The 27,858-nt window shown below is 58.4% G+C and overlaps 1 protein-coding gene across 2 annotated transcripts in view; it reads right to left on the bottom strand.

The window, feature by feature from the left end:
• The window catches only part of LOC140911001 (dedicator of cytokinesis protein 2), a 353,749-nt gene that overhangs the window by 2,309 nt on the left and 323,582 nt on the right, over positions 1-27,858 (bottom strand). For both annotated transcript variants that reach the window (XM_078852647.1, XM_078852648.1), the window contains exons 38-51: positions 25,355-25,445; positions 17,167-17,286; positions 16,236-16,325; positions 15,800-15,904; positions 15,054-15,195; positions 14,455-14,536; positions 14,083-14,167; positions 13,573-13,659; positions 12,654-12,830; positions 5,209-5,292; positions 4,082-4,219; positions 1,879-1,967; positions 1,296-1,458; positions 699-807 (exon numbers count right to left, since the gene is read on the bottom strand). In XM_078852647.1, the coding sequence (XP_078708773.1) occupies positions 699-807; positions 1,296-1,458; positions 1,879-1,967; positions 4,082-4,219; positions 5,209-5,292; positions 12,654-12,830; positions 13,573-13,659; positions 14,083-14,167; positions 14,455-14,536; positions 15,054-15,195; positions 15,800-15,904; positions 16,236-16,325; positions 17,167-17,286; positions 25,355-25,445 (1,562 nt within the window). The remainder of the gene's footprint in view (positions 1-698; positions 808-1,295; positions 1,459-1,878; positions 1,968-4,081; positions 4,220-5,208; positions 5,293-12,653; positions 12,831-13,572; positions 13,660-14,082; positions 14,168-14,454; positions 14,537-15,053; positions 15,196-15,799; positions 15,905-16,235; positions 16,326-17,166; positions 17,287-25,354; positions 25,446-27,858) is intronic.

Here is a 27,858-nt window from a genome sequence, read left to right as displayed (position 1 = left end):
AGCGGCACCGGGCACCACGTGGCGCCGAGCCAGGGCACTGCTCCCACAAGCCGCAGTGGTGCCTGGGCCCCAGCAGAGTGAGCGCTCGTGGGACAGCTGCCCCAGTGCCCCTGAACAGACGTCCCACAGGCAGGGCCCCGGCGAGTGGAGGCTTAGTGCACAGAGGTGACCAGCCCCGGCAGCACAGATGAGGCCTCAGTGCTGATGACCAGGGTCGCACAGCAGAGGAAGCGGCTCACCAGGGCACTGACGCGGGGCTGGGGCTACACAGAGGGGTCCCCCCAGAGACTCTCCATGGTTAGTCTGCAGCCTCCGCCATGGCGTACTCGGACAGAGACGCCTTCACAAGGCCCTGCTCAAGCCTGGACAACAGGGACCTTCACCCAGACAATCGTGGCACTCCGGCTGCCAGGGTGGGGCGGCCCCAGCAACTCTGGTGTCCACAAGAATCCGATTTGCATATCTGGGGCAAATCCGCCCCACTGGGACCAGGACCAACGCAGACAATCACCGAGCTGCTGTCTATGGCTCAACAGAGCGGGCGTGGCCCGGACACCCCCCACTCTGCCCCCCAAGCTCCCCTGGTGCCTCTCAGCCCCGTCCCACAGCCCCCTTCAATCCCAGCCCTGGTTGTCTGTACCTGCCGCGCTGGGGGAGGGGAAGGGGGGCCCACACCTGCCACACTGCAGGGCCTGTACCTGTTGCCTTGCGGGGGGCAGTGCTGGCATCTCTCTCCGGGGGTGGCTGTTTTCCCTCGGCTCCAGCCAGGCAGCTCTCAGTCATGTTCCGGGAGAGTCTCCACTTCTCCTGGGGGAGCAAGGGGCAGCAGCTCAGGTCCCCAGCCCTGGGCTCCAGGTCCTGGGTCAGCAGCCACCAGCCCGCTCCCAGGTAGCTAAAGGGCCAGAAGCGGCCGAGCTGGGGCCAGCCGGGGAGAGCCAGGACACGGCACTGGGGCACAGGGGTTACTGGCGCAAGCTGAGTAGGGGACTCACATGAATCCTCTAGCTTGTTCCCCCTTCACAGATGGGGAAACTGAGGCACGGAGGGGCTGGGCCTCACCCAGCAGCTGAGCTGGGAATAGACTCCAAGGCTCTGTGTGGCAGGCCAGGCCACACAGGCTGCTCTCACCTAGGCAGGCCTCACCTAGGCATATCCCAGCCCCACTGTGCTCTGGCCCCTGCCCAGGGCAACGGGGGCACCGCAGCTCACAGTGTGCGAGGGTGCAGGCCCGTCAGGGGGCACGGGCTGGGGCGGTGCCAGAAAGGGGACATGGCTCACGCTGGGGGCAGCTTTACCTTGGGCTCCGGGGGCTCCAAGATGGACTGGCGCTGCTCCTGCCGCCGGTACCCAAAGAAGGTGCTGCCCCGATTCTCCCGGCGCTCGCTCTTCCGCTCCTCGGCCTCGGGGGGATGCTCAGGAGCACAGAGCACCGACTTCCTGGAGGGAGGGGGCTCTGTGCTGCAGACACCCCAGGGGAGCCTTGTGAGAGCAGGGTGGGGGGCAGCCATGGGGGGGGGGACAGGTGGTGGCAGTGTAGAGTGGAAAGGGGAGGTTGAGTGGGGAAGGGAGGGAAGGAACGGGGAGGAGAGGGGCAGCGAGGCAGGGTGGGGCTGGGGGAGGGGCAGCAAGGCATTGGGTGGGGGTGGGGCAAGGCAGCGTGGGGCTATGGGGAGAGGAGGGCAGTGGCTAGAGGGAGATCAGGCAGAATCGGGGTGGGAAGGGGAAGGGAGGGCGGTGGCTGGGGGGGATGGGCAGCGAGGCAGAGTCGGGCTGTGGGGGAGGGCAGTCCCGGGGGGGGGGGGGGCAGTGAGGCAGGGGGGCAGCCAGTGGCTGTAGACAGAGGGCAGAGCAGGGCTGCTCCCTGGCTCCAGGACTCACCTGTCTCGAAGCTGGTGGCTGGGCTGTTCTGTCTCCGGGCCCCACACCTTGGAGTGGGGGCGGCCTCCGCGCCTCTCCTCCAGGAAGGGCTGCGAGCACAGGGAGCCGGGGGGGGGGGGGGGGGCAGGGCTGAGCTTCTCTCCCCAGCTCCAGCCAGGCCTGTAGCCCTCTCCCCCATGGGGCAGCTCTGCCCCCCCCCACCCCCAGGCAGCATGGGCACTGGAGTGCTGGGGCCACAGAGAGAGCCCAGAGGGGGGCGGGGGCTTCACGGGGGGCGGGGGGGGGGCTGGGACTGGCTCAGCGCTGACACGGGCCTGTGGCCAGGGAGGCTGAGCAGGGGCGCAGGGAGTGAGACGGGGCCGCTTGCCCAGAGGCAGGTGCTAAACCCAGGGTTGGGAGTTCAATCCTTGAGGGGGGCCATTTAGGGATCTGGGGCAAAAATTGGGGATTGGTCCTGCTTTGAGCAGGGGGTTGGACTTGATGACCTCCTGAGGTCCCTTCCAACTACGATTCTATGTGAATGGTCCTCTGCGAGGAGCGGAGGAAGAAGGGAGCCCCAGGGACCCTGGCCCCAGGTGGGCGGCACAGACAGGTCACTAGGAGCCGCAGGCAAAGAGCAATCACCACCCTGCCCTGCCGCTGGCTGCCCGAGGAGCATGAGAAGGCGTCAGACTGGACTGGCCCAGAGGCCCGTCCTGGAGACTGGCCAGCAGCAGCCCTGCTACAGGGAGAGCAGGTTAACCTGCCCCTCCCCACCCCCCAGCCAGAGGCTGGGCTCATGCCCGTGGTTCTAGCCCTGCCACACTCGGGTTACTCAGTATTTACTGTGCCAGCTGTGGATGGTCTTGTTCAAAGGGGCTGGTCCCACGCTGGACCCTGCTGAGCTCTGGGGCTCAGCAACAGCTTGTGGCCATGAATTCCACAGGCTATGAAACACTGGTTACTTTTTCCAATTTTCCTGCTGAGTTCCACGGACTGCCTCCCACATCCATGCGCTGGGAGACAGGGAACACGGGGCTCTGCTGCCCCTTCTCCATCCCTAGCCTCAGCCATCCCCACGCATCTGTCTGCTCTCGAAGGGAACAACCCCGCAGCCTGGGCAGTCCCTCAGAGGAGACCTTCTCCAGGGTCCGACTGCCCTCGTCGGCCATCTGTGAGCCCTGCTCTGTGCTGTCCTGCGGGAGCCGGGGGCCAGGGACCATGCCCCCTGTCTATAGGGCAACATTGGACTGTTCCCTGCATTATTCCCCTGCCTGTCCAGCAGCTCGGCAACTCGTTTGCTTTTCTGGCATAAGCTGCCCATTGTGTTGAGGTCACACTGAGCTGCCCAGCGACGCTGGGTCTGTTTGTTGAGTGGATACTGTTAAATTGGGCCTGCCAGTGTGCTTCCCGGGGTCAGTCCCTCAAATTCCTCACGGGCTCCTCTGGGCTCAGCTCCTCTCAATACCTTTGTGCCATCTGCAGATTCACACGTCCCTTTTCCAGCTTGTTAATAAATATCTGAAACCCCAGTCTGCCCCCTGGGGCCCTGCTGTGACCCTTCGGCTCTGATGGAAACGGACCATCAATCCCTGCTCTGTTCTGAGCCTTCTGCTCCAGGGCAGAGCTTCGCCCTCACCCCACAGCGACTGGTCCCTCACCAGCCTCCTGTGAGAGGCTTTGCCAAGGGCATTCGAAGGGCACTTGCTGGGAGACGGCCAGGTACAGAGATGCCGAAAGATCTTGCTCTGCGGCTGCCGAGCCCCTCTTGGAGTGAGATCCAGGAGTTTTATTGTTTGGCTGCTGGCACCTTCCCTGGTGCAGGACTCCGGCTCATGGGCTTGCGGGCACCCAGCCCACCCAGCGCCAGTTAACAGCAAGTCACAACCTGGCTGATTTGGGTGTGGGGAGGGGCTTTGCTGGCAGCTCAGCTGCTGCATGAAACTGCTCCCAGCTCCTGGACGGGCCTTTTATGTTCGCCTTTGGCTGCTCAGCCCTGCTCCAGCCCTGGGGTGCCAACACCACCCCATTCCCTGGCAGGCCCCTGTCCCCCTCCCTGGGACACAGAGAAACCATTCGGCTTCTCAGCAACGTCCACTTCTTTAGCACCCCCACCCTAATGGGCAGCCCTGCTGACCCCGCCCCCCGGCCGCCTGGCAGCCCCGCTGACCCCGCCCCCGCCTGCCCCCCGCTCTCGCCCACCCCATGCCCACCCAGCACTCACCAGCTCCCGCAGGCCATACTGGCTCTCCACCTTGGCTCGCAGCTGTGTGAAGCACTGCTCCATGCGCTCGTGGAAGGGCCTGAGGTCCTCAGTCACCTTCCTGCCGTGGATCCGGATCCCCTCTGCCAAGAGCGGAATCTGCCGGGACACAGGCCCAGTGCCAGCAGCCGCAGGACGTCACGGGCCTTGGCTCACACACCCAGCCGCAACAGCGCTTGGGGGCGGGGGGGGGGGCGAACTTTTGGCCCAAGGGCCACATCGAGGGTGCGAAACAGTATGGAGGGCTGGGTAGGGAAGGCTGTGCCCCCCCAAACAGGCTGGCCCAGCCCCTATCCGGCCCTCTCCCACTTCCCGCCCCCTGACTGCCCCCCTCAGAACCCCCGACCCATCCAACCCCCCCCGCTCCTTGTCCCCTAACCACCCCCGGGACCCCACCCCCATCCAACCCCACTGCTCCCTGTCCCCTGACTGCCCCAACCCCAATCCACACCCCTGCCCCCAGACAGGCTCCCCGGGACTCCCACGCCTACCCAACCCCCATTCCCCATCCCCTGACCACCACCCCCGAACCTCTGCCCCATCCAAACCCCCCCGCCCCCTGACTGTCCCCCTGGGACCCTCTGACCCTTATTTCCCACCCACCCCCCCATGCTACTCAGAGCAGCAAGAGCTGGCAGCCACGCTGCCCGGCAGAAGCATCGGGCCAGAGTGCTCGCGGCCCAGCGTGCTGAGGCTGCAGGGGAGGAGAGACAGTGGGGGAGGGGCAGGGGGTAGCCTCCCTGGCTGGGAGCTCAGGGGCCGGGCAGGACGGTCCCGTGGGCCGAATGTGGCCCACAGGCCGTAGTTTGCCCACTTCTGCGCTACAGGGAGAAGGGTCCCTAGATGGAGGACTGGGAGGCAATGGGAGCAGGGCAGCTGAGGGCGTCAGTGCCCGGTGCCAGAATGGGCAGCAGCATGCCCAGAGCAAAGGGCTCAGGAGAAGATCCCCCATCTGGGGAACTCTAAGGATGCTCCAATGTTCTCCCTGGAGCAGCTGCTGAGGGGGCTCCTGGCTGCAGGAGGCTGGGACAGAAACACCCGCAGGAAGCCCTGGGACGCTGGGAGCCCTGCACCACGAGGGGAGCTACCTGCCAGGCGATCAGATCCTGCAGCTTCTCAATACTGGACCGGTCCTCAGGGTGCTCAGTCAGGTAGGCCTCCTGGAAAAATGCCTGCAACAGCAAACCCGCCTCAGCTCCTACCCCGGCCTGGCTCAGCACGTGGCCTCAGCCCCCGGCAGGGTGGAGCTGAGCATGGAACAGACACAACGTTTCACTCCCGACCCACACCTCTGGCTGTGTGAGCCCTAGGCTCCCTCTTCTGCTCTCTGCCGGTGCCCCTCACTCCCGACCTGCAGCCCCTGCTACTCCAGCCCTAACCACCAAGCTCTGCTGGTGCCCTCACTCCCGACCCACAGTCTCCATCTATCCATAAAAAGTATAGACTGAATGAATGGACTACAAGGTGGATCGAAAGCTGTCTAGATCGTTGGGCTCAAGGGGTAGTGATCAACAGCTCGATGTCTAGTTGGCAGCCGGTATCAAGCGGAGTACCCCAAGGGTCGGTCCTGGGGCCGGTTTTGTTCAACATCATTAATGATCTGGCTGATGGGATCAATTGCACCCTCAGCAAGTTTGCAGAGGCCACTAAGCTTGAGGGACAGATAGATACACTGCAGGGTATGGATAGGGTCCAGAGTGACCTAGACAAATTGGAGGATTGGGCCAAAAGAAATCTGATGAGGTTCAACAAGGATAAGTGCAGGGTCCTGCATTTAGGACAGAAGAATCCAATGCACCGCTACAGACTAGGAACCGAATGGCTCGGCAGCAGTTCTGCGGAAAAGGACCTAGGGGTGACAGTGGACGAGAAGCTGGATATGAGTCAACAGTGTGCCCTTGTCGCCAAGAAGGCCAATGGCACATTGGGCTGCATTAGTCGGAGCATCGCCAGCAGATCGAGGGACGTGATTATTCTCCTCTATTCAGCACTGACGAGGCCACATCTGCAGTACTGTGTCCAGTTTTGGGCCCCCCCACTACAGAAAGGATGTGGACAAATTGGAGAGAGTCCAGCGGAGGGCAACAAAAATGACTGGGGGCTGGGGCACGACTTATGAGGAGAGGATGAGGGAACTGGGATTATTTAGTCTGCAGAAGAGAAAAGTGAGGGGGGATTTAATAGCTGCCTTCAACTACTTGAAGGGGGTTCCAAAGAGGATGAAGCTCGGCTGTTCTCAGTGGTGGCAGATGACAGAACAAGGAGTAATGGTCTCAAGTTGCAGTGGGGGAGGTCTAGGTTGGTGTGACGAAGCGGGACTGTTCTTAATGTTTCCTCTGAATAGTGTGGGGGTGCCTCAGTTTCCCCTAGGCAGTTCTTAAGTATCTAGAGGGTGGGATAAGGGTGTATGATCGTTGCAGAGCCCTAGAGGGCAGGTGTGTGCAGGGGTCTGGACACAGGGAATGGCCAACACCCTGTTTCCTGGCAAGTAATGGCCTGGGCCCTTCCCCCCTGCAAGGTGAGAGCTACAGGGTTGGAGAACAAAGGAATCAGGTGCCCTCCTGGCCCGGGAAAGGAACAAAGCCCAGAGGAGGAGGGGCTGGAGAGAGTTTCAGTTTGGGGCTGACTGGGGACATGGAGTGAAGGGCAGACGTGGTTGTCTGGCTCACTGCCCCCAAAATGGACCCAGCTGAGGGGTCCTGTTCTCTGCACCTACAAGCTCTGTTTTAGGCCATGTTCCTGTCGTCTAATAAACCTCTGTGTTACTGGCTGGCTGAGAGTCACGTCTGACTGCGGAGTTGCGGGGCAGGACCCTCTGGCTTCCCCAGGACTCCACCTGGGCGGACTCGCTGTGGGAAGCGCATGGAGGGGCAAAGGATGCTGAATGCTCCCAGATCAGACCCAGGAAGGTGGAGCCGTGTGAGCTGTGTGTCCTGCAGACAGTCTGCACACAGAAAGGAGACTTCCCCGGAGTCCTGACTGGCTTCATGGGGAGCAGTTCCAGAGCATCGCCCAGGGACTCCGTGACAACTGGTGGCAGCGGTGGGATGTACTGCACCCCGTGGATGGCGCTTCCTGCAGTAAGTGACTGGGGAGCAGTAAAACGAAGGGGGATTGATGAGGACCAGGCGTGCTGAAGGCTCAGAGAGGAGTGGTTTCGGGGGGCGGTTAACTCCTGGGAGTGTGTGACCAGCGAGAAGGACTGTGCAGTAACAGGGGTCCCCCAGGGGATTGCAGCGAGCAGTCCCAGGGGCAGAGGAGTCTGCAGCTCGACCCTGGCAAAGAGCTGGTGACCTTGAGAAGGGCTGGCACACTAGGGGTTCTCCCTGGAAACTGCGGGGAGCTGAGAGCATTCAGGCCTGTGAGTCCACAACAACTGGGGAAGAGCGGAGTGATGGCCTGTCACCGTCTCCTTAAGAAGGACATTGTAACCCTGTGCAGAAAGAGAGGGTTGCGCATTGGAAAGTTCACCAAAGCAGAGTTCATCGTGCAGCTGGAGGAGGATGACCGCTCTCAGGGACAGATTCCTGACCCCCAGTGGGGCTATAGCAGGATCTGGGAGCAGCTGGAGTGGGAGCCAGGCATCCCCAAGACTCCTGTCCCCGACCAGACAGGGGTCTTCACGATTGGGTTCTCCATTGGGGTATTGGAGGCGGACGGGATTGGAGCTGAGTGCAAGAGAGCAAGAGGACTGTGAGAGACAGCGAGAGCCCGAGAAAGAGCTGCAGAAGCAGCAGCAGCATGAACTGGCGATGGGGGAGCGGAGAGGCCTAGGGGACCCCCCAGGGGTGAGTGGGGACAGACCCCGGGCGGCCAGTTCCGCAGGGAACCTCGAGATTAAATTGCTGCCCCTGGTTAAGGAGGGGGGGATGTGGATGCCACCTCACTGCCTTTGAGCAGGCTGGCGATTTGAACCAGGGGGACCCTGCGGAAAAGCCCCGGTGTCTAGCTCCCTTGCTGGGTCCCAAGGCCACAGACTCCGTCAGCCAGATGGGTGGGGAGGTGGACAGGCTCCCACTCCTGACCCCAACCTCTATGTCTGTGTGGAGTCTCCTGGGCTCAGGCCCCTCGGACCTCCAGTGGGAGTGGAAGGTGATGGTCAATGGGGAGGTTTCAGAGTAACAGCCGTGTTAGTCTGTATTCGCAAAAAGAAAAGGAGTACTTGTGGCACCTTAGAGACTAACCAATTTATTTGAGCATGAGCTTTCGTGAGCTACAGCTGACTGCATCAGATGCATACCGTGGAAACTGCAGCAGACATTATATACGCACAGAGACCATGAAACAATACCCCCTCCCACCCCACTGTCCTGCTGGTAATAGCTTATCTAAAGTGATCATCAGGTTGGGCCATTTCCAGCACAAATCCTCTGGCCCTCTGGTGAGACCCTGGGACAGAGAGAACTGGTGTCAGGCCCTGGGTGGTGCAGCCTCAGATGCTGAGGGGCTGGGTGAGCTGGGTGAGGGTCCCAGGAATGAAGCCCCTTGCCCTGCTTATGGCCCAGATCCCTGTGCAGACCCAGGAGGGGTGGGGCTGGCTGGCCGTTGGGGTGCTCGAGGACCCAAGCTGCGAGACCCTGTTGTGGAGTGACTGTGTCTCTTTGGGACAGGATCCAGGCCCTGCTCCTGTAACTGCCCAGGGTTTGAATTTGAATCCAGGGAACCAGTCGCTGGAGAGGGGGCTCACGCTGGCTCTGATGCAGTGAGGAAAGCAGCGAGCTCGCTGCCTACCCCCACTGGGATAGCAAGGGCAGCGCTGAGCACAGTGGGAGCTGAGACCCCAGCTGAGTGGGGGGAGACACAGGCAGGGCAGGGGATCTGTGGGGAGTGGCAAGGTGCTTGGTAAGGAAAGTCTGGATGAGCCTAGGCAGCCTTGTGAGCTGAGGGCTGTGTCTAGTCAGCAGGGTGGGAAGGCGAGGAGAGTGGAAGCTGAGTGTCCCTGGACCTTACCTGTTAGCTGGGTGGAGAATTGCAACAGGGAAGGAAATGTGTCTGTGTCTGTCAGGGGTATTGACTTGCCTGTGGAGGGAGCTACCCTGATCTCCAAGCAGTTGTCTGTGACCAGCCTTGTGTGCTGGGACCAGGGGAATGAGATCCCAAGCTGTGTGTCTGGGAAAGGAGAATGTGTCTCTGGCTCTTCTCTGTCTGTGGAGCAGACAGAAGGGGCCTTTCAGCCTGTGATGGTTGAGGGTCGTGAAGTTGTCTCAGAGCTGATTCTGGATTCAGCTAAAGCCCAGGAAGGGAAGGGCCCTAAGTTTGTGTCTGCTCGGGAGAATGGCGCTGTAACTAGATCGCATCCAGTTAGGGTCTATGTAAAATCCCAGAGCCCAGACAATTCTGGTGCTTGTATTTTGCCTGTTGCTAGTGTGTTGTTGGAAAGGGTGGAGCAACTCTGTCTAATCAGGGTGAGATCCTAGCCAGGGCACAAGGAGAGCATGAAGGTGATTTGATTATGTTACCTACTGAGGGTGTGGAAACCTGTCGCAAGAAGGAAAAGATTCCTGAACTTGTGTGTGGCAAAGCGAAGGAGACTGCTTCTGACCTTTTATCTAGAATGTCTGTAAGTTTGCCTGAAAGGGGATTGTGTAGGAATCCGCCTGATGGGCCAGATGTAAGGGAGACCCAGAAAGAGTTGCACATTAGGAAAAACTATTTCACTAGGAGGATGGTGAAGCACTGGAATGGGTTACCATCTGTCACGGAGTTCCTGGGGGATGCTCTGGAACTGCTCCCTACGAAGCCAGTCAGGACTCCGGGGAAGTCTCCTTTCTCTGAGCAGCCTGTCTCCAGGACACACAGCTCACCCAGCTTCCACCTTCCTGGGTCTGACCTCAGAGCATTTCAGCCTCCTCTGCCCCTCCGTGCGCTTCCCCCAGTGAGTCCGCCCAGGCGGGGTCCTGGGGAAGCCAGAGGGTCCTGCCCCGCAACTCCGCAGTCAGACGGGACTCTCAGCCGGCCAGTAAAACAGCGGTTTATTAGACGACAGGGACATGGTCTAACACAGAGCTTGTAGGTGCAGAGAACAGGACCCCTCAGCTGGGTCCATTTTGGGAGGCAGTGAGCCAGACAACCACGTCTACACTTCACTCCATGTCCCAGCCAGCCTCAAACTGAAACTCCCTCCAGCCCCTCCTCCTCTGGGCTTTGTTCCTTTCCCTGGCCAGGTCACCTGATTCTTTCGTTCTCCAACCCTTTAGCTCTCACCTTGCAGAGGGGATGGGCCCAGGCCATCAGTTGCCAGGAAACAGGGTGTCGGCCATTCTCTGTGTCCAGACCCCTGCACACACCTGCCCTCTAGGGCTCTGCAATGATCATACACCCTTATCCCACCCCCTAGATTCTTAAGAACTGCCTAGGGGACACTGAGGCACCCCCACACTATTCAGAGGAACCATTAAGAACAGCCCCACTTCGTCACACCATCCTTTTTAAGGTCAGGCTTGACAAATCTAATCGCCTTTTATGATGAGATTACTGGTTCTGTGGATGAAGGGAAAGCAGTGGATGTATTGTTTCTTGACTTTAGCAAAGCTTTTGACACCCGGTCTCCCACAGTATTCTTGTCAGCAAGTTAAGGAAGTATGGGCTGGATGAATGCACTACAAGGTGGGTAGAAAGCTGGCTAGATTGTCGGGCTCAACGGGTAGTGATCAATGGCTCCATATCTAGTTGGCAGCCGGTATCAAGTGGAGTACCCCAAGGGTCGGTCCTGGGGCCGGTTTTGTTCAATATCTTCATAAATGATCTGGAGGATGGTGTGGATTGCACTCTCAGCAAATTTGCGGATGATACTAAACTGGGAGGAGTGGTAGATACGCTGGTGGGGAGGGATAGGATACAGAAAGACCTAGACAAATTGGAGGATTGGGCCAAAAGAAATCTGATGAGGTTCAATAAGGATAAGTGCAGGGTCCTGCACTTAGGACGGAAGAACCCAATGCACAGCTACAGACTAGGGACCGAATGGCTAGGCAGCAGTTCTGCAGAAAAGGACCTAGGGGTGACAGTGGACGAGAAGCTGGATATGAGTCAGCAGTGTGCCCTTGTTGCCAAGAAGGCCAATGGCATTTTGGGATGTATAAGTAGGGGCATAGCGAGCAGATCGAGGGACATGATCGTCCCCCTCTATTCGACATTGGTGAGGCCTCATCTGGAGTACTGTGTCCAGTTTTGGGCCCCACACTACAAGAAGGATGTGGATAAATTGGAGAGAGTCCAGCGAAGGGCAACAAAAATGATTAGGGGTCTGGAACACATGACTTATGAGGAGAGGCTGAGGGAACTGGGATTGTTTAGTCTGCAGAAGAGAAGAATGAGGGGGGATTTGATAGCTGCTTTCAACTACCTGAAAGGGGGTTCCAAAGAGGATGGCTCTAGACTGTTCTCAATGGTAGCAGATGACAGAACGAGGAGTAATGGTCTCAAGTTGCAGTGGGGGAGGTTTAGATTGGATATTAGGAAAAACTTTTTCACTAAGAGGGTGGTGAAACACTGGAATGCGTTACCTCGGGAGGTGGTAGAATCTCCTTCCTTAGAGGTTTTTAAGGTCAGGCTTGACAAAGCCCTGGCTGGGATGATTTAACTGGGAATTGGTCCTGCTTTGAGCAGGGGGTTGGACTAGATGACCTTCTGGGGTCCCTTCCAACCCTGATATTCTATGATTCTATGATTAAGCCCTGGCTGGGATGATTTAGTTGGGGATTGGTCCTGCTTTGAGCAGGGGGTTGGACTAGATGACCTCCTGAGGTCCCTTCCAACCCTGATATTCTATGATTCTATGAGCCGTGGGCTCCCTCCTCTGCTCCCTGCCCCCCAGCTCTGCTGGTGCCCCTCAATCCCAACCCGCAGCCCCTGCTACCCCAGCAATGGGCTCCCCACTAGCTCTGCCGATGCCCCTCACTCCTGACTTGCAGGCCCCAGCTATGTGAGCCATGGGCTCCCTCCTCTGCTTAGGGTTGCAAACTTTCTAATTGCACAAAACTGAACACCCTTGCTCTGCCTCACCCACTCCATCCCCCCTCCCTCCATCGCTTGCTCTCTCTCACCCTCACTCACTTTCACCTGGCTGGGGCAGGGATTGAGGTGTGGGAGGGGGTGCAGGCTCTGGACTGTGGGGTGGGTCTGAGGGGTTTGGAGCACAGGAGAGGGCTCCAGCCTGGGGCAGGGGGTTGGGGTGTGGGAGGCAGTGAGGACTTCGGCTGGGGGTGCGTGCTCTGGGGTGGAGCCAGAAATGAGGGATTATGCGTTCAGGAGGGAGCTCAGGCTTTCTTCCCCTAGGCCCTACACAAATCCCCACCTGCCGCCCCAGCCCTGTCTCACCTGCTGATGCTCCTCACTCCCAACCTGCAGCCTCTGCTGCCCCAGCCCTGGGCTCCCCATAGACGATAACTCCTCTGTGACATTTTACAGTGCTCATTGCATGACACCAGCTCAGTGGAGGCAGGTGGTGAGGCCCCCTTGTTTGGGGTCAGCCCTGCAGAGCAGCAGGACTGCTCTCTGCCCCCCCGCCCCCCCCGAGCCCCCCAGCTCTCACCGTCTCATACTTGGCGAAGCCACCCATGACGGCCGGGTCCACGATGCCGTTGAGCAGCATGGAGAGCGGGTTGACCGGCAGGCTGGGCTCGCTGTGGTGCCGGTTGATTTCGGTCAGGATTTTCTCATTGGTTTTCTTCATGGTCTCAATGGCATTTTCCAGGGGGCTGATGATGGTCTGGGCCAGGGGAGGGGGGATGTTTAGTGGCTGCAGAGGTCTGGGGGGCCCCCTGGCTTGCCACAATCCCGCCTGAGAACAGGCCACGCTGGGCAGGCTGTGATCCCCCACAGGGACCCTACTGCAAACCTCGCCTGCCTGTGTCCAAGCTGCTCCGGGGGTCATGTCACCAGTTGACACTCCCAACACGCAGGGCGTCTCCAGACTCAGTGAGAGGAGGGATGGGGAGGCCAAGTCCTGGCTCTGCTGCATCCACACCCTGTGTCTGGGGACTTCTGGGCAAGCCAGGCTTTCTTCCCCTAGGCCCTACGCAAGCCGGGCAGGGGCCACCTCTCCCCGCACTAGCGCTGGAGTTCACCAGGCAGCCAGACGGGACTGGCCAGAGAACACTGAATCCAGCTTTAACCAGGTGTGACAAAGAGGGAATGTGGGCCTCAGTTTCCCCCAGACCTTGCATGGCTCCCCAGCGTGGGGTGGGGGGTTAAGTTTGCTCTCAGGACAGACCAAGAGTAAGGAACTGGCTGAAACTGAGCCAGAGCACCAGGGGTCGGAGAGACAATGCCAGCTCCAGTGACTCCCGGGTCTCCTGCCTCTCATCCCGGAGCTGAGCAGAGACCCCAGCCGAGAATGAAGGCCGGGGTGGGGGGACTAAACATCAGAGGAGGGCACCCCCCGCCCGGGGCTTGGCTCGGCACACCCCCGCTTCCCTCCTCCCTCAGCTCCTCCCGTGCAAGGGCCTCACCCTGGTGGTCGCTGTGACCATAAACCAGCGCAGGATGCCAGGCAGCGGATAGGCTGTCACGAAGGTCGTTCTCTCAATCCACATGGTCTGGGGGCGGTGGGGGGGTGTCAGAGCTCAGTCATCACATGGGCCTGGGCTGAGGGAAGCTGAACAGCTCCTCCCACCTGGGAACCCCCCCAACCCCCCAGAGCACAGGGCTCCCCTCAACGCTCCCCTGGACCCCGCAGAGCACAGGACTCCCCTTGACGCTCTCTCACCTTCCCAGAGCACAGGGCCCCCACCGCTCCCCTGCCCCCCAGAGCACAGGGCCCCTCCCCTCAATACTCCCTTGCCCCCCCCAGAGTACAGGGCCCATCCCCCCTATGCTCCCTCGCCCCCCCCCCCAGAGCACAGGGCTCCCACTGATGCTGCCCCAGCCCCCCATACTCCCTCATTGCTCACTCCCACCCTGGCACACTGGCACCCCACCAATGCCCCCTAAGCATGGGGCTCCCCCAGGAATGGGCTCACCGCAAACTCGTTGTCAGGGTCCTTCGGGCCTTTTCTGAAGGGCCGCGAGTAGCTGAACTGCTGGATGTTGTTGGCTTTATAGAAACTGCAGGGGGAAGGCGGGGTCAGCATGGGGAGGGGCGGGGGCACTCCCTGCATGTAGCGCATGCTGTCCCAGGACCTGCATCAACTTCCCCACCACCCCCAGCACCCATCCTGGCCCCCTGGGGAATTGCCCCCCATGCCCGGGGAAAACCCCTCCCACCCCCCTCCTGGGGAACCACCTCCCCATGCCTGGGGACTCAAGCCCCCAAGCATCCTTCCTGGCACCAAGGCTGTACTGGGGGGGCACTGGCATGCCCTCCTTGGGGGTTCTGGGCCCTGGGCACTCACTTGACGATCTGCTCGGGGACATTCCTGCCCCTGAATCGGTCCCTGGCCTCCTCCACGGGCTGCACGGTGAAGCACTGGATATCTTGGCCGAGTGAAGGAGCAGCCAGAGCACGGATCTGTCCCAGGCTGAGCCCTGCTGGGGAGGCCCACAGGACCCCTGCGCCCAACACACCCAGCAAGACCCATGCTGGGACTCCTGCACAATGGAAGCCCCACGGTGGGGCACACTCTGGCCTACGCGGGGTGCGCTCGCGGGAGGGGAGGGCCTATGCGGGGTGCGCTTGGGGCGGGGGACACACTCTGCCAGACTCCAGTGCCCGTGTAACACCAACAGACCCCGGTTGTTGGCAGGCGGGATCGAACCAGGGACCTCTGGAGCTTAGTGCATGAGCTTCTACCCCATGAGCTAAGAGCCACCTGGCTCTTGGCTAAGGCTCTAGCAGCCACAGTTTTTCTCTCTCTAAGTGGTTTTGGGGCCACTAGACGGGACAGAATCCCACACCCAGGAGGTGGGTGCGTTGCACCAGGACACCAGACAGCTGGGCCTTGGCCGCAGAACCGGGACAGCCCCGTCCCCTCCCTAGATACAGGGAGGATACACTGGCCCGGCGAGTCGGTGACATCCTGCTCCGGCGGTGACGTGGTCTGCAGCTTCTCAGCGTAGGGGAAGGGGGTCAACAGCCGCATTTCAAAGTCCTCCCGGCGCTCATACTCCTTGCCTCGGTAAATGAAAACCTTGTTCTGGGGGGTGGGGGGAAAGGTCAGTGTCCCTGTCCTCCTGTCCCATGAGGGCTGTGCCTGCCTGGCTCAGCCCTGCTGAAATGGCCTGGCCTAGCGTGGGTGGGGGGCACCAGCTGGTGCTGGTGGGGGACGTGGGGCCAGCTTGGCCCATTGCAGGTGGGGGAGGAATCAACTGGCGCTGGCAGGGAGTCGGGGGCCCGGCCTGGCTCCTCCCCCACTACCTCACCCTCCTCCCCACACCCTGCTCTGCCATTGCCCCTTGGCCCCTCCCCTACTATCCCAGCCCTTCCCGCTGTCAGACCCTATTGGAGTCTCTCTCAGGGAAGTCGTGGCAGGGTCCCCAGGCTGCGGGGTCTCAGGCTGTGGGGGACTTTCCAGAGGAGAATCCCTGGGGCAGCAGGGGGAGAGGAGCAGGGCGGGGTCTGGGGCTTGGCCATCAGCAGGGGGCCCTCGCCCAAGGCTGTCAAAGGGGCCGACACCGACCTGGCATCTGGGGCCCAGGAGCACATGCCAGTGCTCAGCTGTGGGCTGGCAGAGGGTGGGATGCTGGCCTGGCTGGGTGGTTGGCTGTGATGGGCCCCAGGAGAGGCAGGGGTTCTCTTACCCGCAGGAACGTGGGGAAGCCCTGCCCGTAGTAGCCCACGGCGAAGTAGTCTGGGCTGGGCCGCAGCACCTTCAAGATGTTCTCATAGAACTTTGCCTCCCGCTGCTACAAGACACAGGATGGGGCCCGACCCCCCTTAGACTGTGTTTCACCCCAAAGCCACTACCCAAGAGGAGCCAGATTGGAGACCGGCTCTGCCAACTCCCCAGAACTGTCCCCTCCTATCCCAGTCCTGCTGCTGCCCCTCAATCCCAGCCGGCAGCCCCCTGCTAGCGCAGCCATGGGCTCCCCCAAGCTCTGTCGGTGCCCCTCACTCCCGACCTGCAGCCCCCTGCTTCCCAGCCCTGGGCTCCCAGTCCCTGCGAGCTGACAGCGTCCCTGCCTGCAGCCCACCTTGCACACCCAGTTCCGAGGCGCAGCGCCCCCGGGGACTCACCAGGATGTCACTCAGCATTTCGTACTCAAAGACCTCACTCTCGTACTGCTCGGCCAGCTCCTTGCAGATGTGAATCGCCTCCTCCCACATCTGCTGGGAGACGGGGGGCAGAGTCAGGGGCTACCTACGGGGCTGGGAGTGTTTCTTACACAGCTCTGCTCTGGGCATTGCCTCCAGCACCCACTGATCCGCTGCTGGGACACAGGGGTCAATGCCTGGGCAGGTTCTGCCCCCACTCTGCCAGGCCAAGGGGGCCACCAGCTGTGCTGTGGGACCGGCCCTGGGAGAGGTTGTGATGAGCCCATCTGGAGAGGCCAGGCCCAGGCTGTGGGGGAGAGTGTGGCATGGGATGCTGGGCATCCCTGCCACAGGGATCGGGCCTTGGCAGCGGATGGCAGCTGCATGGCCGCAGTAGGGGCAGTTGGGCCTAGACAGGCCTGGAGTGACCTCGCGGTGCGGTTCGTCCCCCGGGCAGGGCTGCGGCTGGACTGGGCCCACTAGAGCCATGGGCTGGCAGCTGCTGCAGTCTCACCAGCATCCTGCAGGGGGCACTCCCGCACCAGGGCTGAGCTGGGACCCAGCTCACCTGAGTGGCTGCCCATGTTCTGGGAGGCCCCACCTGGAGGGGGGCAGTGCCCAGACCCCCAGGGGACGAGGAGAACTGGTGAAACTATCAGAGCTCCTGGGGCCAGTGCTGGAGAGGGGTACGGGCCGCAGGGAGAGGGGGTAGGGGGCCGTGGGGAGGGGCTGCAGGGATGGGGGTACAGGCCATGGGGAGGGAGGTATGGGCCCATGGAGAAGGGGGTACAGGCTGCAGGGAAGGGGTATGGGCCCATGGGGAAGGGGGTATGGGCTGCACAGAAGGGGTACAGGCCATAGGAAGAGGGGTACAGAGGGGGAGTCTCCCTGGGTCACACCCCCCTGCACTCACCTTGCCCTGGTCGAAGTAGTGGATGATCTGGTTGTAGAGAGCCTCCTTCAGCTGGCGCTGGGTGTGCAGGCTCTGGCTATGGGAGCCCTGCATGGGGGCTGTGTTTGGCTCATCTGACCACTGTGGAGAGGCACACAGACCCCGCGTTGCCACAGACCCATTGCCCCCCCCCACATGGCATGCAGCAGCAGGAGATGGGCTCCCCCTGACTCCCCCAGGGCTCTGGGTCCAATACTCCGCCTCCCCTACCCAGGGCTCTGGGTCTGGTACCCTGACTCTGTCCCCCCAGCACCCAGAGGGCTTCCCCCATTCCCAGAACCCCAAGCAGCCACAGGGTCCCCGTCCCCCGAGAAGCTGTGTGCAGCAGCAGGGTCCCCGTCCCCCACATACCCTGAGGAGCCACGTATGCAGCAGCAGGATCCCCCCCACCCCCACCTGGAGGAGCTGGCCATGCAGAAGAGGTTCCTCACCTCATGCAGTGACTGCGGCTCTCTGATAAGCCTATCCCGGCAGGGGCTTCACATCAGGGCGCAGGCACCCCCGAGCCCGTGGGTGGCAATTCCCAGCTCAGTGTCCATTGGACCCATGCCTGCTCCCTCGGCCTCCTCGTGCCAGACCTGGAGGCTGCACAGGGGTGCGCAGGAGAACCGCTCTCAGTTCCTTCCCTGCCTAAATGCCCCTGGGGACAGCCCGAAGCAGAGGGCACAGAGGGGGACTGGCGTGCCCACAGGGCCACATCTCTAAGAAAATGTGAGTAACCTCCTCTTCTTCCAGCAGCATCCCTATAGGGGGTGTGATGACGCGCTTTGCCACACGCTGGAGAGCGTCTCCTGCTGGCCGCTCTGGGGACTAGCTCTACGAGGCTAACGCCCCTTCCTGCAGGTCTGCCGGTCTCTCCACTGCTCTCCTGATCTGCAGCCCCTCTCTCACTCCAGCAGCTGCCCTGCCTCTTTGGGACTTGGCCCTCGGCCAGCTCACTCGCGGTTCCCCTTCCAGGGGGGTCTCCCCACAGTCCCAAGCAATGTGCCCATTCGCTGCCCAGGAGCCACTCTCTCCGCAGCTGGCAGGGGAACCCGGGCCCCTCTGCTCCAGGTTCGGCTCAGGGACCCTCAAATCAGCAGCCAAGGTGAGTTCCTGCCCAGGCCTTTCTGCCACTTTCCCTGAGCCTTTTCTACCTGGCTGACTTCCTCCCCCTCTGTGTTCACCAGCCTCCCAACTCCCCCCTCCCCAGACAGTAACTGCAGGTTCCAAACACCCCTCCCTTCTCCCAGCCCCCCTGCTTCCAATTCCCTGTCTTCATACACCCAGCACAGCTGGTTCCTCCTCAGCGCGCTCCCTCCCTCTGTCTGGGGATTGCTTAGCCCCCTTTCTCAATCTGCACAGCATGCCACTTCGGGGCCTCCCGAGCAATATCCCAAGGGGAGGAGGGAGCTTTGGAGTCCAGAACTGAAGATAGCCCAGCAGAACCGAGTGCTGGTGGCACGGATCAGGACATAATGCACTGAAGCCCACAGAGCAGCCCTGCAGAGCTCAGATACTGGCATGTTCTGCAGCAGTGCTGGAGCGGTTGCCCGTGATCCGGGTGAATGTGCTCGCAGCACCCCTTAGGGGTGAACGCTTGCAGCATCCTCACAAGTGCTAACACACCCGGACAGCCATCTCGATAGCCTGAGCAGAGAGCGAGGAGCCCTTCAATCTACCCCAAAGGAGACGGACAGCCTAGGAGACTCGCTTGGTCCTGTCTCAGTAGAAAGCCAACGCCCTTCTAACCTCCAGGGTATGAATACAGGCTTCCTGCAGAGCACCATGTGGCTTCAGAAAAACCCTGGTGGACCAATGGATTGGTCAGGATGGAACCTTGACAGAAGCTTAGGTAAGAACTTAGCGTGTGACGTGAAGACACTTTGTCCTTGAAGAACAGCATAAAGACAGAATCTGCTACCAAATCACCAGTCTCCCCGACCCTTAGTGATGGCCACTAAGAAAGCTGCCTTCATAGACAAATGGAACAGAGGACAGGTTGGAATACGTTGTGGAGAACTTGGGTGTCAAGCTCCCATCTGTAGTGCTGTGGTGCTCCCAATACCTGGGAAGTAGACTGCTGAGATCTGGCTCTGATGAGCGAGGCACCAGTTCCACAGCTTCAGCGCACAGGGCGGGGGTCTTGCTGCTTATTGATACAGAACACATGATGCATTGTCTGTCATGGCCCTGACAGGGGCAGCATTCTGGACAGCCCTGAGCTCCAACAGATCGATGTGCAGTCTAGTTTCCTGAGCTGTCCATCGGCCCAGAGTCAAAGGGCACTGAGGTGGGTCCCCAGCCCACAGCGATGTGTCTGGTGTTAAAGTCCGGAGACGGATCCCTGCACAGACACTGGGCTGATCCTTCCACCAGCCAAGGGAGACATCCACTTGTGCAGGAGCCGTCGACTGTCTGTCCAGGGTGCCTCTGACTGGAGAACAGGTCGTTCTGAGCCAACCCTGGAAGCAGCAGAGGCAAAGGTGCAATGGTGCAAGCTGCCACGTGCCCCAGAAGCTGACGACCATTCCTTATTGTGGTCCAAAGGTGGCCTGGAATTGCCCATCCCAGACCTGACAAGCTGCCCCTGTCTAAGGGAAGGTAGGCCCCGGCTTGTCAACGAGTCCAAATACGCCCCTGTAAACTATCTGCCATATCATAGTTAATGGGACTATTTGACATTCAGCTGCAGACCCAACCCCTGGAACAGAGCGAGGGCTGGTGGGTGCCAGGTAGCACTGCTTCGCAGGAATGGCCCTGGAGTAGGCAGCCACTGAAATCTGGGGAGACTACAATTGCTTCTTGTTGGAGGTAAGCAGCCACTCCTGCCAGGCCCTCTGAGAACACCCTGGGCTGAGGAAAGGCCGCAGGGAATCACTGGGTATTGGAAATGATCCTGGCCTACGGTCAAGTGAAGCTATTTCCTGTGCAATGGGTGTATTGCTATATGGAAATAGGAATCTTGCATGTCAACAGCTGAAAACCAATCCCCCTCCTCCAGTGAAGGAATTATAGCTGCCAGAGTCACCTGAACATCCGAAATCTCAGCAACTTGTCTCGAAGTCTTAGATCGGTCTCTGCCCTCCATCCCTCTTTGGCACAAGGAAATACTTGGGAGTAAAATCCTTTGCTCTTGTGAGGAGGCAGGACCAGGGCTAGTGCTCCTCATGAGAGAGATTTCACTTTTTGTCTCAGTAAAAGCCTGTGAGAGGGTCTCTGAAGACGGATGGGGAAGGGGGCTGGGAGGGAAGGAGCAATGTAAAATGGATCTCACAGCCTCATATTCTGGCCTCTATGACCCACTGGTCTGTGGTGATCCACCTCCAAGCATGTTGGAAATAGGGAAAACAATCTCTAAAGGGGGAAGATGGGCCAAAGGTCACAGCCATAAAACCAGAGATCTGGGAGGACTCAAACCCTCGACGAACCCATCAAAACTGTTGCTTTGAAAAGGACTGGGGGGGTCCTGGAGGGTGGTCGGGCAGCCCTGTTTCTGTGAGATCTCTGAGTTGTCCCGGGAGAGTTTGGTGGATCTGTGGAACCTGGAAAACAAGCAGGATGTGATCTCTGGGCAGTCTGTGACCTACTAAACCTTCTCCTATTTGTAGGTGTGTGTACATGCCCAGGGATTGCAGAGTAGCCCTAGAGTCCTTTAGTGCATGCAAGGACTCACCCGTGGGCTCCCAGAACAGTTTACGACCATCCAAGGGAGATTCTCCACAGTGTTCTGTACTTCCTAACAATCTGGTGCCATTGCCATGGAGAGTGTCCACAGCATCTAAGGATGCTCGAAACACAGTTCTGGCCACCAACTGACCCTCGGAGATGATGGCCTGGAATTGCTCCCTGTGTCCTTGTGGCAGCTGTTCAATAAAAGCCATCAATCTGTTATCTTTTGTAAAGTTACAGCTGGCCATGACCACCTGATAGCTTGCCATTCTAAATAGCAGGGCTGCTGATGAATTAGCCTTTCGCCCAATGGGTGCTTGTCATACAGTGCAGACTTAGGCCAGGTCTACACCACCACATACTTCGGTAGAACTGACATGTGAATAAGCCACCCCCAGAGTGATGTAAGTTACACTGGCCCTTAGGACAGTGCTACGTTGGTGGGAGAGCTTCTCCCGCCAACGTAACTAGGCTTCTCACAGAGGAGGAGCTCTCTCCCATCAGCACAGAGCATCTTCACCAGACACGCTGCAGCGGTGCAGTTGTGCTGACATAGCGGTTCTAGTGTAGACTGGCCCTTAGAGAAGTGCTGTCTACCCCGCTCCTTTACTGCATCCTCCACCAGCGAGTTAGGAAGAGGGTGTGAGAACAAAAAGAATGCTTGAGGGGAACAGCACCTTATCCACCTGGTAACATATGGGTGGAACAGTGACAGGTGTCTGCTGCACCAGCATAACCGGATCCAAGAGCACCTCGTTGATGGGTAACACCACCGTCGGGGGTGTTCCCAGGGGTGAAAGTAACTTAAAGGACTTACCGGTACTCCACAGTCCTGAGAAGGGGGCGTGTCCTCAACCGGAAGAAGTGGGACCTTTAAATACCCGGGCCCTTTAAATCAAGATTTAAAGGCCCCGGGGCTCCAGCTGCAGAGGCGTCTGGGAGCCCTGGGGCTCAGGGGCAATTTAAAGGGCCTGGGTCTCCAGCCACTGCTACTGCAATGGAGCTCCGGGCCCTTTAAATCGCCAACGGAGCCCCAGGAGCTCCCGGCTGCTGCCGCTAGCCCGGGACTTGGGTGGAGATTTAAAGGGCCTGGGGCTCTGGCTGCTGCAGGGGCCCTGGGCCCTTTAAATCACTTGCCTGGGGAAGCCGGTCCGGTCCGGCTCAGCACAGCATGCTGGCTCTTGCCGGTACACTGTACTGGACCGTACCAGCTTACTTTCACCTCTAAGTGTTGCTGACTGCAGGATATCCATCAAAGGGGAGGTTTGCGCTGCAAATCCTTAACCTCTTTGGGTGGAATTTGAAGGGCATCAGTTGCCCTCTTTAGGAGGTCTTGATTTCTGGGAATTTCATCGGCCACGGCTGGTGGCAGAGGCATAACTTCCTCATCCGGAGACAAGGATGAAATAGGTGTTTGAGAGGTGGCCTCCTTCTCCACCTTAGCTTCCTGCTCCTCAAACATCTCCTGTGATGGGGCTGCTTGAATAACTTGGACTCCCTATGAGACAGTACCAGAGGTCTGGCAGGTTGTTGCTGATAAGCAGCCCGAAGGCCCAGTATGGCCACTGGGAGCCCATATGGAAGTGAGGGGATGCAAGGTTGGTTCCACCACTCTTAATAATGAGCCTGTGACGTTATAGACATGAACTGTGACTGTATAGATCATTGTTGCAACCAAGGTCCTATAGTTGCATGAAATCTTGTACAAAGGAGGTTACGTAAGGTGTCCATGAAAAGGTTATGAGTTTCTGGTTATGAGTATGCTATCTGTATGCATGTGTCATTTTTGTATTTAAAGTTATAAATACTGGCTCTATACTGTCTGTATTTCAAACTTGTGATATGCTTCTGGGTGACACCCCAGACAATTTGGCATCTGCACTATCTAGCCTGCTTGATGGCCCATTAAGGACCATCAGCTATACAACTGACTCATTGAGAGAAGGCAGATGCACCTTGTGACTCAGCAAGGTATGCAGGGACCTGCCTATGGACAGAACTCTAATGTTTTTCCATGCCATGTGGTGGGCAGCTTGTTTTTAGAACAAAGGAAGCACAGGCCGCATGGCAAGAGACTATAACAGGCAGCTGCATCTCCTCCATCTTGTCTTCAGTCCTGCTTCTTACCTCTGGAGGAACCTTGCTACAAACTGAAGCTCTGAATAAAGGACTGAATGACCCATCCCAGCTGGGGATGTTCTCCAGAAACTTGATTTGACCCTGCAGTTTATTCCATCACTGCTACAAACCTGAACCAAGAACTTTGCCATTACTGTATGCAATTGATTCCATTGAACCAATTCTAGCTCTCATCTATATTTCTTTCTTTTTATGAATAAACCTTTAGATTTTAGAGTCTAAAGGAGAGGTGGCCAACCTGAGCCTAAGAAGGAGCCAGAATTTACCAGTGTACGTTGCCAAAGAGCCACAGTAATACATCAGCAGCCCCCCATCAGCTCCCTCGCTGCCAGCCCCTCCTGCCCACTGGCAGCCCTGCCCCATCCTTCCCTTCCCTCACCTCCTGATCAGCTGTTTCATGGCATGCAGGAGTCTCTGGGGAGGTAGGGGAAGGAGCGAGGGCACGGCAGGCTCAGGGGAGGGGGCGGGAAGGGGTGGAGTGGGGGCAGGGCCTGTGGCAGAGCCAGGGGTTGAGCAGTGAGCACCCCCCGGCACACTGGAAAGCTGGTGCCTGTAGATCCAGCCCTGGAGTCGGTGCCTGTACAAGGAGCCGCATTTTAACTTCTGAAAAGCCCATGTGGCTCCGGAGCCACAGCTTGGCCAACCCTGTTCTAAAGGATTGGCAACAGCGTGATTTGTGGGTAAGATCTGACTTGTATATTGACCTGGGTCTGGGGCTTGGTCCTTTGGGATCGAGGGAACCTTTGTTCTGTTACTGGGTATTGGTTTTCATAACCATTTGTCCCCATAACAAGTGGCCCTGGTGGTGATACTGGGAAATTCGAGTGTCTAAGGGAATTGCTTTTGTGACTTCTGGTTAGCCAGTGCAGTAAAACCAAAGTCCTCTCTGGCTGGCTGGTTTGGTGTGCCTTAATAGTAAAGGAACTGCAGCTTTGGGGTGTAACTGCCCTGCCCTGAGCAATTTGTCCTGAATTGATACTCTCAGTTCTGTCCCACCAAATGCCACATTGTTACAGAGCCCGATCTTCCCCGTGACTCTCCCCGAATGGGTTCCTGAAGGGATATGCTGGAGGCCCCTGAAAGGAAAGAGAGGAGACTGAGTCTCCTTCATCCTCGTCCATCTCATCCAGTGGAGGAGCAACTGCCGAAAACGGTGGAGAGTCCTGTGGTACCAGGGACAGTGGTCCAGAGAGCAGGGTCTCGGTACTGAGATGCACTTGGTAACCATGAGGTGCAGGGACCCTGGTTCATCCGTTATCAAGAGGTAGGGACCAGTACCGACACAGTAGCCGAGGAGATGGCCTCAAAGCTGACAGTACCATCGAGGGCGGGCACACTGGTGTTGATGGACATGGGATCTGATGCTGTTGCTTGCTTGGTGCCGAGGGTGTCATAGGTACCGATGGCGAGGCTCAGCTTGACTGCTTGGGCTTGCCCTCCTTGCTGGCAGAGCGTACCGAGGCCCTGCCAGAGCTCGGTCTCCTTTGAGCTCGGGCACTCTGCAGCTGTACCGGAGGCAGAGTCCTTCCACTCGATCGTGCTGAGGCACGAGGTCAAGGCTCCGGAGAGCATGGATCTTGCTGGGGACCTGGACTTTTTCAGAGCTGGCTCCTCAGGGTGAAAGTCCGCGTTCCTCTTTTTAGAGGCCTTCCCTGAAGCCCCCAAACCCTTCCTTCTCTTAGGGGAAGCCTGCGCCAAGGCAGATGGGCACTGGGTCTGTCTGGAGAGAGGTGTACAGGGGGCTCTCCTGACCTGACTCAGATGCTGGCAGACAGGAGCGTTTCATCATGAACAGTCCGAGTTTCATCTTCCTGTTCTTCCTTGAGGGCCAGGTAGAAGCTGCACTTCTGGGGGACGTGGGGCTCCCGCACACAATGGACATGCTTGGCATGGCTGTTGTTCCAGGCATGGCCTCGTGAGCCAGGAATGTCCTGCCAGGGAAACCAGACTCCCAGCAGGAGAAGTGAGGAGAAAAAAACAACCTCATGGCTACTTAGCTAACAAACGCTAACTGTACTGAACTGTGCCATCCTAGTCCCAGAGAGAAGCACAGAAGCCCAGGCACATTTGGGATCCATCTCTGGCCAAAGCGGTTGAGAAGGAACAGAGGCCAGTTCTCCTGCGTACTCCCACATAGCCTCGCTGTCTGGCACAAGGAGGCCTAGGATGCACACGGGGGCTGAACGGATGCTGCGAGCTGAGACTCTCCCTGAAATGGAGCAGCCGCTGGGACAGGTCTCTCGAAGAGAAAGCAGGGTGCCCCCCGGCCCAGTACCATGAGGAGCCACACGCACAGCAGCAGGGTCCCCCCATGCCCTGAGGAGCCGCGCGTGCAGCAGCAGGTCCCCTCCCCCTGTACCTTGAGGAGCCGCGCGTGCAGCAGCAGGGTGTAGGCCGCCTCGGTGTAGTTTTCGTAGCTGACGTGCAGGTCCTTGAGCTTGTACAGGTACCTGGAAGCGAAGACAGCCAGGGGTTAGCACTCTCTGTGGTTCCACTGCGGGGTGGTGCCCGTGCTGGGCCACCGGGGAGGCTTGGCTAACCTGGGCCCACGTCCCCGGCCCGCTCACACCGCAGTGGGGCTGATACTAGGCTATACCCAGGGTGGGGGAAATGGCAGCAGCCTCACCTTGCCCTGATGGCTGCACAGCATAGCACAGGGCTCTGCACCCCTGCAGCTTCTCCCAGGCTTTCCCCGGGCCAGGTGGTGCCTGGTGTACTGGTCTGCGCACTGCCCAGAGACTTCAGGGCTGCCCAGAGCTGATCCCACAGCCCCTGGTGTCACATGGGCTCCAGGAAAAGCCAGAGCCACTCTCCCTCCATCTCCTCCCCAGCGGGGCAGGGCCAAGCTGTGCAGAGGGGCCGGGGGAAGCTCCAGGGTAATTAGCCCAAAGAGCATTTTCACGGTGGGGAGCCTTTGTCCTCAGGGCTCCGGCTCACCTGGGTTTGGAAATGCCGCCTGCCATCCCCAAGAGCCCCGGTGCCAGGCCAAGCCTCCCAGGGTGGGTTGTTCTGGGACCTGGCTCAGAGAGAGCCCTCAGCTCCTGCAGAGCATGGGGCATCGCTAAACAGCATCAGCTCCCAAAGTTCAGGCAGATCCAGGGCAACCGCTGCCTCCTCCCAGTGTAGATCTTCCCACAGAGCACCTGGAAGTGGCCCAGTCTCCTCCTGACCCTGCTGCCTGGGACAGAGCTGCTGGCCTCAGCAAAGGAAAGAGAAGGTTACTCACCCTGTGCCACCACTGAGGTTCTTCAAGATGTGTGTCCCTGGGGTGCATCCCTGCGCCTTTGCTCAGAGAGGTTTAGTGGCAGTACCCATATGGGTCGTGCATGTGTGGTGTTTGCCTCACGATGCCATTAGCACCTCCTCTAGCGCGCACGGCCGGGACCCCACAGTTCTGTCTCTACCGCAGAGTCCTGTATCGAACTCCCAAGTAGAGGAGTGGAGGGAGCGTAGTGGAGACATCTCGAAGAATCTCAGTTACTGCACAAGGTGACTGACCTTCTCTTCTGCTTTGAGTGCTGTCGCTGTGGGTGCACCACTCCAGGTGACTGTAGAGCATAGCCCTCCTTAGGACAGAAGGAGCTTGGAGTTGGTTGGTTAATTGAGGATGGCACTGCTAGGCCTAGCCAGGTGCCTGCTTCTGGACCCTGTGTAACTGCGTAGTGTTTCACAAAGGTGCGTTTGGAGGCCCAGGTAGCAGCTTTACATATGCCTATGAGAGGGACATTGTGCAGAAATGCTACTGATGATGCTATTGATCTGGTAGAGTGTGATCTGGTTCCCACTGGTGTTTGTATACCCTTTAGTTGGCAACCAGATATCCATTTTGAGTCTCTCTGGGAGGATATGGGGTTTCCTTTGGACCATTCCGTGGTGGAGATGAAGAGTTTGGGGGATTTGGTTCTGTCTAGATAGAATGCTAAAGCTCATCTAATGTCCAAGGTGTGCATGACAGCTGCAAGTGCGTTCTCACGGGGTTTGGGAAAGAATGCTGGGAGATGTCTTGGTTGATTTATATAGAAGGACGGTATCATCTTAGGAACGAATTTTGGATGGGTCCTTAATGTGACTTTGTGTTTAAAAAAAAAATAGTATATGGGGGGTCTGCCATGAGAGCCCCTATTTCTCCCACGCATCGAGCCGATGTGATTGCTATTAAAAATGCAAACTTTATGGATAGTGTGCTGGGGAACAGGTCACCAAGGGTTCGAATGGTGTTCTAGTGAGACCTTTTAAAACTAAAAAGAAAAGGAGTACTTGTGGCACCTTAGAGACTAACCAATTTATTTGAGCATGAGCTTTCGTGAGCCACAGCTCACTTCATCGGATGCATCCGATGAAGTGAGCTGTGGCTCACGAAAGCTCATGCTCAAATAAATTGGTTAGTCTCTAAGGTGCCACAAGTACTCCTTTTCTTTTTGCGAATACAGACTAACACGGCTGTTACTCTGAAACCTTTTAAAACTAAGTTTAGGTCCCAAGATAGTGTAGGTGGACGCACTTCTGGGTAGATTGTTTCTATGCCCCTGAGAAATCATTTAGTGATTGGATGTGCAAATATTGTTGTGTCATCGATTTTTTGGTGAAAGGCAGTGATAACTGCGAGGTGCACTTTGGTCAAACTTATGGATAGGCCAGTGTTTTTTAACTTGAGAATGGAATCTAGTATCAGTGGAAGAGGTGCTGACACCGGTGAGATTTATTTGGTGTTGCACCACTCAGTGAATCTCTTCCATTTCTGTAGGTAAGCCGTATGAGTAGTAGATTTCCTATTGTGTAATAGTACTTGTTTTACTTGTTCCGAACACCCTGATTCATCCTGAGTGAACCATGGAGGAGCCATGCTTTCAGGTGGAGCATCTC

Source organism: Lepidochelys kempii, chromosome 4 (genome assembly GCF_965140285.1).
Source record: "Lepidochelys kempii isolate rLepKem1 chromosome 4, rLepKem1.hap1, whole genome shotgun sequence".
Classification (NCBI taxonomy): Eukaryota; Metazoa; Chordata; order Testudines; family Cheloniidae; genus Lepidochelys; species Lepidochelys kempii.
Note: the sequence above shows the minus strand (reverse complement) of the source record. Positions and strands in the feature narration are given on the sequence as shown.